The 10584-nt window shown below is 39.7% G+C and overlaps 1 protein-coding gene across 1 annotated transcript in view; it reads left to right on the forward strand.

Annotated features, from left to right (window-relative positions):
- The window catches only part of TSNARE1 (t-SNARE domain containing 1), a 329654-nt gene that overhangs the window by 119247 nt on the left and 199823 nt on the right, over positions 1–10584 (forward strand). Inside the window, exons 5-7 of the mRNA XM_009637630.1 lie at positions 2978–3052; positions 4573–4618; positions 7140–7147. Coding sequence (XP_009635925.1) covers positions 2978–3052; positions 4573–4618; positions 7140–7147 — 129 coding nt within the window. The remainder of the gene's footprint in view (positions 1–2977; positions 3053–4572; positions 4619–7139; positions 7148–10584) is intronic.

Consider the following 10584-nt stretch of genomic DNA (forward strand, 5'->3'; position numbering starts at 1 on the left):
CTGATTTTGGCCTGTGGTATGCATCATGGGGAAGAACAGAAATATACTGTGGCATATACATATGTGTTTATATAGTATATGTGAAATATGCCACATATAGTATATGTGAAATATACTCCAGCTGGTGTAAAAGTTGAGAAGAAATTTCACCCACAGAACAGGTGATTCAGCAACTGAAATGAGAATCAGGACAATTCTTTTCTACTTGATTCTGCCTAGAGGTTTTCTGTTATGTTCTTGCTTCCAACATCCATATAGTTTCTGGATGAAATTACCTGAATTGGTATTTTATCCTCACTCATATCCTGCCATTTTCCAAAGTCCTGTATTGCTTCAACTCTGTTCTCACTGTCCTTCCACCTAGAAAAAACACTGCTCTAAACACATGACTGATCTCTGTCCAAGTGGTTTTTACATCCTGGATTTATGTCACTAGCCAACAGGCGTATGAGATAAGGTTTTGAGAGCTGAATCACCCCAGGCTACCTCTGTAACCTGTGGAGGACCATGTGTAATTCAGCCCACCTAAAAAAACGAATGGGTGATGGTCTACTCGAGAGGATGGAGAGGGAAGCTGGGAATGACTGTTCGCCACATGTAGACATTGATGATATGCAGGCATCAACCTTAATATTTTGATCTTTTTTAATATGTTGCTTTGATCAGTGATGGACTACAAGGACTAGTTTTTCATTTTTCTTGCATAGTCTGAGAAAAATTACAACGAGCTTGATGAAACAAAAGATGCTTTGTTGGAGATATGGGGATCTGGGCTTTTTTGTGCTGATCTCCTGGTGCTGTTTTGTGACTTAAATTGGGTTCAAAGGGGAATCAGGCAAGGTCACGTTAAACCCAACTATAGTGCCGCACAAGAATGTCATTATTTGCCCCTGAAGCCCATGTAGTGTCCACGGGGGACTCTCAGGAGAATAGCTTTTACTCTCATGGGGAGAAAAAATGCTAAGTTAAAGGAAGAATATTTAAGAGCTGAAGGAAATAGACACACAAACAATTATAGTAATATGAGGAATAAACTTGCTGCTCTCTCTTGGCATCACATAATAACTTTTTCTGCTCCCTGGTCAATTAATTTAACAGATTTTATTTTTTTAACTCCTCTTTTCTAACAGTGTGCAGTTTAAGTAATTAAACCTACAAATTTTGATATAAAGCCTGTAGCCCTCGTCCCTTATATAGAACAAATAGTTCTGGTGGGTATTGGCTGCTCGTCAGTAAGTCCCTCTTGGGGATCTGGGTAGCTTTGGAAACTTTCCTGCCATAAAATTTCTCACAGCATGAAAAGCCTTCCATTAATTTAGAGCTTTATAGTCAGTCTTTTCCAATCCATTATTCTGTGTATTGCTTTGCATGCACACACGGACATATTTATTTTTTTTTTCCTTCTTTTCCACCAGTAATGCACTGCCAACAAGGAGCACTGTGGGAGTTTCTCTGACTTCCCTTGAAGCTCCAAGTGCTGCTGGAGCTATTGGAGTCAGGATGCCCAACTGAGCAAATTGATAGTATTTCAGAAGCAAAGATACTGATGTAAGTGGATCAGTGTGATACAAGGTGGGAGACTGATGTAAAATAGCACGCGGCTATTTTAGGGCTTCTCTTCAAACTAACTTCAAAGGACTTCAATAGAGAGGCCTATCTGGAATTTCGGTGTGTTGTAGGATGAGTACTGGACCATTAGATCAGCTCTCCAGGGTAGCAATCTTATCTTATTTTGCATGTGTAACAAACATAAGGTTTATAGACCTTTATCTGTAGAATGGAAATAATGATACTTACCCTGTTCTAAAAGCGGTTTTAAATCTTTGGATGAAGAACTGTAAGACTGGGATATTCTTCTGTGTATGAAAATGCTACCATTAAAAATTAAAGATGTTTATCCCATCCTTCATAAAATTTAGTTTTGTATTCTTAAGCAGTTGTCTGAAACAGCTGAAAATGCTGTAAAGTGAACATTTCTGCTTAGTAGCTTTAGTGTAGATTGGGGTTTATTTGCTACTTGGGTTTTAAGGTGATGCTCCTCTTCCTTGCTGTTCATTCCCCTGTGTAAATCCTGGACAAGTGAGGAGGAGTTCCAGGAGTATTTCCATTGCCTGACATTGTTTGGGTTTGGTCATTCCATCTGAGAGCAGTGATTTTGGAGAATGCTGGATAGTTGTGTCAGGCTAGATTGGGATCTTCCTTCTGAGAACACTTTTGTTTAAAACATAGATCGGTATCTTGCTGGGGCAAGCTCCAGACAGAAAGGCTGTGACATTTGGGTACATGTTTTGGAAAACATGGAGATAAGTTGGTTTCTGACAAGCAGGCCCTAGGCCAGAAAGAAGGAAATTTGTTGTGGCTGATGGACCTGTCAAGTCCAGTAAATCACCAATTGCCATCAAATGAGGTGACAAACGTCGTCATGGGGTACCATCCAAATCAAGGACTTTTTAGAGGAGGATCCCTTGGGTTATCATCTCCAGCAGATAATCCAAGGCTGGATTTTAGTAAGTAGAAGCACGATACCGTGCTACAACCATTCTGTTCTGTTGATGGCAGTAAGGTATTTATTTGCTTGCATTTCACAGTCTTTAAGAACTGGTATTTGAGTGACACCCCCTTCATACAGTAAACAGGACAGCAAAATGTCCCACTATACATCACTGCCACAGATGGTGTCCAGCTCAGATAGCAGAACACAGTAGTCATGACTGGAGTGCTATCTTGAATGTCCAAGGTGATATTTTTTTAATTGCTTTGGCCTGAAAGATCAAAGCATGTTGTGCTTCCTTCCTAAAATAAAACCTCGTAGCGTCCTGGCAGCCCGAGTGAAATTGAATTTTTAGAACACTATTTGTGCCCACTTCTGTTTACGTGGTGTCTCCCACCAGGACTGCTTCCCGTGGTCACAGACAGAGTCTACTGATTGATTTATCTCTACAGATCTCCTAACCAGGCCTCTGTTTTTCCAAAACAGCAAGAGCGACTTCAGCTGGACAGACTGAAGAACCAGCTGTCTGATGCCATCCAGAGATACGGAGCTGTGCAGAAGGTGAGGATCTCTCTTGCTTCCACTCTTCCATATGTGACTTTGAGAACATGTCACATTCTAGCATGACTCCCAGGAGCACAGAGCATCTCCACAGAGCTACTCACATGTAGTTTCCTCCCTCTTTACTTACTTTGCCAGTCAAGCAGTGTATAATTACTTTGGATTATGCACATGCATGCGACTGCAGAACAATTCAGCAGTAGTGGAAATGAAAAAAACAATGTGATTTTGCCAGTTGTGTGTCTGGTAGGACCTTCAATGGTTCCCCTGGCTTAGCCATGACATTATTTTGGCATGTCTCCACTTTCAAGGGGAGAAGGAAAAGTGATTGCACAGTGCACCCCTCACCTTTTCAGCTTAGAGAAAATGTGCAGGCTACATTGCTAATTTAAATGTTAACCCACCTGATGGCTCTGCTGTGTTATATGTCTTTGCCAGAAGGTTTCCGAACACATCTTGTGGTTTGGACCTGTCACCAAGATCAAGCTGTTTAATAAAGCAAACAAAACCTGAACTCCAGCTCTTTCATTTGCTTCTTGCTCTCCCACTTAACCCTGGGGAGGCTCTACTGGTGAGCAGATCTGCTTTGCTTTTAAACACCGTAGTAATGATTTAAATTGACCATCCTCGAACTGCTTCTCTCCCCTGCAGTAACAAGTTTGAACGTATATCTGGATTAATTGAATGCTATGCAAATACAACCTGGACAAATTCTGGTTGCTTTCTTGTGAAAGTTTGACTCATGTCTGCAAGACATAGGAAGAATATGTTGTAATTATACAGGTCTAATGAAATTTGGCTGGCAACATGCACTTAATCATGTATCTCTATTAGAAACATTCTGGACTGATTGATTTTGCCACACTTGCTGCCTGTGGTTTAAGAAATAAATAAATAAACAAAAGTACATAAAAATTGCACTCGATTGCATGTATATTATGTAATAGCATTGCATTATCTCTAGCGCTAGCTCATATTTTTAATTATTCCCCTGTCCTAAGTGCCGTGTCTTTAAATGAAATAACTTTATCCCATTAAATGAGAAGTTGGAAGGATTCAGGCTCCACTCCCATAAGCACACACCTTTTATACGCTTTTTTTAAATGTTCATGAGTAAAATCCATCTGAACTGTACATGTAGGGTTGGTTCTTTTTTTTAAAAAAACCTGTCATCAATTCAGAAGTGCCAAAATTAGCCACTGCAGTTTGTGAATGCCCGGTTGCGTCAGGAAACCAATCTGAGCGGTAAATTGCTACTTATCCACATCCTAGCTGTCATTTCTTAAATGCGTGTTTCAGTTTTGATAACCTTGTCATTCTGGAAGCTTTGAAGACTTCTAATTCCTGCAGGACAAAATTTTCAATGTGGTTATACTCCCTTTCTTTATCTAAACAATAAGACTTTTTTTCTATGTCCTTTTCTCTAAAAAGCAGAAGAAAAAGCTTAATATAATTCCTTCCCTAAATATTTGGACTCTGTTTTCTCAGCCATTTTCCCTTTTTTCCCCATTTTTTTACAGAAAATAGCAGAGAAATCCAAAGCTTTGCTTCCTACTGGGCAGAGAAGTACCAAACAGGTAAGTTCATGTGGCTCTGTGTTTTAAGGTAAGTTCATTGCTAAAAAAGGGCTGTTTTCTAACTCCACTAATGATGCTGAAGAGCACGGTGCTCCTCCACTACCTGCACTGAAGCCAGTGAGGTGGTTTTCAAATAGACATGTACAACATCTATGGAGGTGGAAGATACAGGACCCAGGAAAAAGGACATATTTAAGCCCTGTTTAATTATTCTCTGTTTTTCTGTTCTCATTGGGCTGTTTTTCCATTCCTGATGGGAGTTCTGCCTCCTCTGAACTATACCAAAGAGCAGTCCTCTACCCCCTTCCCTGGGAGCTGGGCTCTTAGGCTAAGTGAAATCACACTCCAAGGGCAATGTCGTAGAAGGAAGTAAGAGGGCTTTTTTATCAAATCTCTGTCCTCAGTTTTAAGAGGTATCATATATTCTGTGTTCTTTGGCTACATTACATTGGGGTTATCTATTATGCACATACGCAAATACAGACTTTTTTTTTTTCTCTTTTTACCCATATTAGGAACTTTGACAATGAATAAATACTATATGTAATCAGAGTATATACATTATAGTTTTGTGCATATGTTTAGTTTCGTATGTACGTGCATCTGTGTGTGTACATAAAATATAATTAAATGTATGTGTGCCCGTGCACATATGTAACATGATTAAGAGTGTAAAGATAAGTCTGTGTGTGTATATATATGTATATGTATATATGCGTTTGTGCATAGTATTTCACAAACAGTAATGCAAAATACTGTGTATGTGATACATGTGTGTGTGTATAAGAAATCTCCACAGATTTCAATGAGAGGTTCGATGCCAGGCGACCAGTTCACTGTAGTATGAGTCCAGCAGAGATAAGGTTGGCTTTTCAAGTTCTACACATTAAAAAGTTTTAGGTATTTGCAGCTGATACCATGCTACCAAAAAGCAGAACTCTATGCCTAATTTCAGTGACTGTTTCTGATATTCTTGATAATCTTGACATTTCTTTTAAGGGGCAGTCAGCAGATTTTCTGCTTTCCTAATGAATCTTCATTCCCTACCTTGTTGTGCCACCTGGTTTTGCTATATACTCCTTAATGTGTATGTAAGAAAGAGTTGTTCTTTGTAGCATTAATGCTTCTCTGTAAAGAAGGGTGAAATGATGCGACCAAAGACCCTACCATTAAGGCAAGTCAATGGACCAGAGCTTTAATATTAGATAGGTTTCAAGCAAGAAACTAAGGCCTTTGTGTGCCAGAGGGCTAATGTATTCCCTTACCTTTATCGAGAGTTCCCACCGCCCCCTTTGGAGTGATTGAACACAGGTGATACTTTTCAGCTATGCCTTTATAGAAATGTTATAGCTTATTTTTTCCCACCAACTGGCAATCTGTTTTGAACATGAGTATTGTGCATGGTCACAAATAGCATATTCTGAATGGTGGTCAAATCCACCCGAACATCAAACATTTATTGGTTTTGATGATTGAGCTCAGAGATAAGGGAGTTTATTTTGTGCAAATGAGTTGTGATTTGTTTTTATGCTGTCTATATTATATTACTTCTTGTGCTTTTAACCAACGTCGTTAGATTACTGTTGGTAGAGTGGATTGCAGAGGTGGGAACAGCTCTGGTCTTGCCTGAACTAACACATGGTTGCATGGCCATGGCTGTTCCATATGATGTGGGACACTGCTGGCCATTAACCAGTGCTAACAGGATGAAGAGGGCTAATTACAGCATAGCTGTTGTGCACCCCTGCACCTGGAGTAAGCCTGGATGCAATCAACTTTTTTGGTATATCAAAAATGGTTGATGACTCCAAAAACAACCTTCTCTGGAAGGGAGCAGAGTTTTAATAAGGGAAAAAAACAAGATGTCAGATAAAAGTACTCAAATCTTAGAGGCAAGTGATGGTGGGGTTGGAGGTAGAGGGAGGCTGGAAGAAGAATGGGACAGAGACAAACAAACTCTTTTGCCTTAAAATAGGTAAGAAACCTGCCCTTTAGGAGACTGTAGCAGTAACAATTTGGTGCGTGTCAGGCAGAATCAGCTGAAATTGTGTTAAACTGGATCAGCTGCAGATTGTTCCTCCTTGTAGCTGTCACTTGCAAGTGAATGCTGGTGGTTGGCTTTGGTGTATTATGAAAAAGAAGAGGGTTGTGGTGAGTCCTTGGTGAGATGCTTCTGACTCAGAAATAGGCTTGATCACACAAAACCACATCATTTTCATGCAGTGACACTTGCTTGGGCTGTGGACACATGAGGTTTCATGAAAACTGCTTGAAAAGGATGAAAGTTAATTCACATCGTTTCAGCTTTCCTATACGTTTTCAGCTTCACACATCTTCTTCCTCCTTCAAATATAAAAAGAGAAATTAAATGTGTAAAACCTGCTGAAGGGAATGCAGTGGTGTGGTTGTTTTTTACTTATTATTATTTTTCCAGCTGCAGATTGGTCAGGACATGTAAAATTATAGTTCCCACAGCAACCATAACCTGACCACTATGTGCATATATTAAGGCATTAAAGTTAACACCCTATAGAGTAATGCAAAATACTACATATGTTCAGGGAACCTGATTTACAGGTCTTGTGAGACTGTATGGTGAGCTTCTTGACTTGGTGCTGATCCAGTCTTGATTCAAATCCTGCTTGCCTGCAGGCCTTTGTTTTATTTTATTTATTCTTTAATTTATTACAGCAAATTGTAAGAGGTTTGAAGAATGATAGTTTTTCTATATGTGTGTCCCTATAATTCTTCTATTCCATTGGTGGGTGGGAAAGGTAAGATGTTTGGTAACACAAACTCTGATAAGTCCCCTTTAGGGAGTAATTGATTCCCTAGACCCACATAACAGGTAAAAATTGGAAAGTGAAGCTTCGGGAAAATTATTCTCTTGCCCATTGTGGTTTGCTGTAAGTACTGTTTAATTGAGTTTGCTTATTTATTTATAAAAGCAAAACAAAGGCATTGATCCAAAATTCCTTGAAGCCTGAAGTTATATAAGTCCTTAATCAAATATGTGTTTGTAGGAATGTATTTGTGTGTAGGTAAATTGGTGTAGTTCTATAGGTGTGTTACTGCATATATTTAAAGGCACAGTTTTTTACTATGCTAAATGATCATTGTTGAATGTGAGTTGTGGCAGCTACTTGAAAAAAGCCCTTTCCCTTGGGTCTGTGAAAGCAATTTTAAATATTCACCCAGTGGCCAAAACAAGACCTCAGAAGTCTCATTACGGGAGTGCACGAGGGAATCCTGGAAAGCCGCTTTCCATTTATGAGAAATGCCATTGCAGCACACAGCAGAGACAGTAATGTACTCGATGATATTGTCACCTCTGGTTCCTGCCTACCTATGGGGCAGGTGTGCCTCAAATCCATCCCACCTTCTCCCCCTGTGCAGACACACCTCGGTGCAAAGCAGCTATTCCTCCTTCCAGGCAGAGAGTCCGCTGCAGGAGAGGGAGTATTTCAGGTGTCCCCCATAACAGTGATGAGAGCCTGGGATGGTGTGGTCAGTGGTAGGAGAAATCGGATAGCTGAGTAGACCTGTCCTCTTGGGCTAAGTCCACCCCACAGTGCAACAGTTGGGTATAATAAAATGTGATAATGTTCTAATAGCACAGAATATATTATCTATAGTATTAAAATAATAAATGATAGCCTTCAGAAAATCCACAAAATAGCCAGTAATCCCTCTAAGCATAGGTGATGAAAAGAATCCTTCTTTGAAATTCTTTTTAATTATTGCACATCTAACATCATCTGCTTCATTCTAACATAATCTACTCCATCATTCTACCCATGGAAAGAAGAATATGATATTGTGCCCATGACTGAATAAGTTTGAGTGATATTGAACCCAACAGCAGACTAGGCTGAAAAGGTGAGCACTCCTAAGGATCCATCCATGGCAGTGCCTAGCAGGGATAGCCAGGCTGTGCATCCTTGCTGCCCCTGTGACATATCTTCGGGCCACCTCCATCTTTCCCAGATCCTCACTGACCACACTTACCCATTATCTTCTCAACTAATGAGGAGGAAAGTGGACTTTCTCACCATGTAGACTTTGTGGGCAGTTCCCCAAAAGGAGTGGGAGAGGGGGAAGCACAGCTCTGTTTTAGCTGAGGAATGAGTTTTAAACTAAAATGACACCAAAAAATCTGAACAGATGTTTTTTTTAAGAGGAAACTTTCCTGGCAATTTTTAGAAATTAAAATTACAGTAATTGTCATAGTGTAATCGCACCCCTCTTCATTTCCTGCTGCTCACAGGGAAAGGGAAGGATAATTACTGCCCTGGAACACGGCAGTTGCCAAAAGAGATGCCTTTGTTTCTTATTCCTTAAGCCTACTTGACCCTTCTCTCAAAGGTCAGTAAATTATGTTTCTTAGGAGCACAAAAATGGGTAATAAACCTCTATTTGCATATACAAGCTTCTTTCTCCTGACCGCATCAGTTTATTCATGCTTTAAATGGACTTCCTTCTCACAGGAAGCATCATTTCTCTCTTTCTTCCTGTGTTTATGAAGTTGTTCTTTTTATGTGATTAGAGTAAAATTCTCATTTAGGGGCAGCATGATCCAGTCCTTGTCTTTATGGGAGAATAATTTCTTGGCAATAATATCTGCATAAACTGCATATATGTATGTGTGTGTGTGTAATGACTCTAGTTACTTGGGCTTCTATTTTTACAGGGTCCTTATCATGGTAGATGCTGTATGAGCACAGCTATTAGATTGTGCCACCCTGAGGATCTCGCAGGCTAAGCAAATGCCAACAGGCTATTTTAAACACTAATTAACGATGAGTTTCTAATGCAGTAGGTGCTCTTCGCACTGGAGTTCCAAGGCTCAGTTTGAAACTGTCTTCAACATTTGGGAGAGGCTGTGGCGTGTATTTTTCTTAAATGCAAAATTGAATTTCTCACAATCAAAATAACGGCTTTTGCCCCGACAAATGGAGCTTTTTATTTACACATTTATCTTATTGACTCTAATATCTTATCTTAGAACTCATCCCAGTTCCTAATGTTCCAGTCTGGCGGGCATATCTTAGTAAATCAAGCCTTAGCTTTGGCGATAATGTATCTTGCATGTGTGGTAGTAATTGCTATGTCTTTTCAAGGTCATTTGGTAGGCAGCTCCTTCTGCAAAAAGTGTTATTTCAATAATGTCAACTTTGTTTTAAATGACTGTGCATCCATTAAAAGCCATATTCTAATCAACCCACTCCTCTGCTCCTAGGGCTGTCAATATGGAGCATTTAAACCACATGGCTATTTTTTCTTAACTTTATTTAGGCGTGGGCTTTCGTTTGTTTTGTGGGTTTTTTTAAGGCAGTCATTAAAGCAATTTTCCTAAGACTTTTTTTTTTTTTTTTTTAATTATTATTTCTGCCTCTTTGGGGGTAGGGAAGTAGATTCTGATACAAGGATTTAATAAGTGGATAGAAATAGATTCATACCTGATTTCCTCTATTTGCTCCCTATATTCCCAAGGGAGGTGGAATCTATTCTGAATGGCCCAAAGTACTGCTCTTGCACTGCTTACAGTGAGTCTGCTTTTTATGCTCAGCATGCCTATGGTCTTACAAAAAAAATGCCAGTGGGTTTTATAGACGTGGCACTTCACTAACTAACCATTAAACTCCATCTCTGATATTTCAGGGATGCAGCACTTTGCAACTGTAAGAGTTAAAATGAAGAAACCTCCATCCTTAAGGGCAATAAAACCTTCAGCGCAGCCCTTGGGAAAATGCCCATATTCCTCACGTCGCTTGTGGCTCTGCACGGGTTTTGTGGGGCAACAGGAACGCTCAGAACTTCAGAGTTGCATGGAAAAGCGTGTAAGAAAATCCCCAAATCCTACTATATCTGTGAAGGAGGTAATTTGCAAATAACATATCGTCCCTTCTTCTACAAAAGGAGAAAAATAAGAAAAGAGGAAATCCCTCCCTCCCC

The sequence above is a fragment of the Egretta garzetta genome, unplaced genomic scaffold (assembly GCF_000687185.1).
Source record: "Egretta garzetta isolate BGI_Z169 unplaced genomic scaffold, ASM68718v1 scaffold394, whole genome shotgun sequence".
In the NCBI taxonomy this organism is placed as follows: domain Eukaryota; kingdom Metazoa; phylum Chordata; class Aves; order Pelecaniformes; family Ardeidae; genus Egretta; species Egretta garzetta.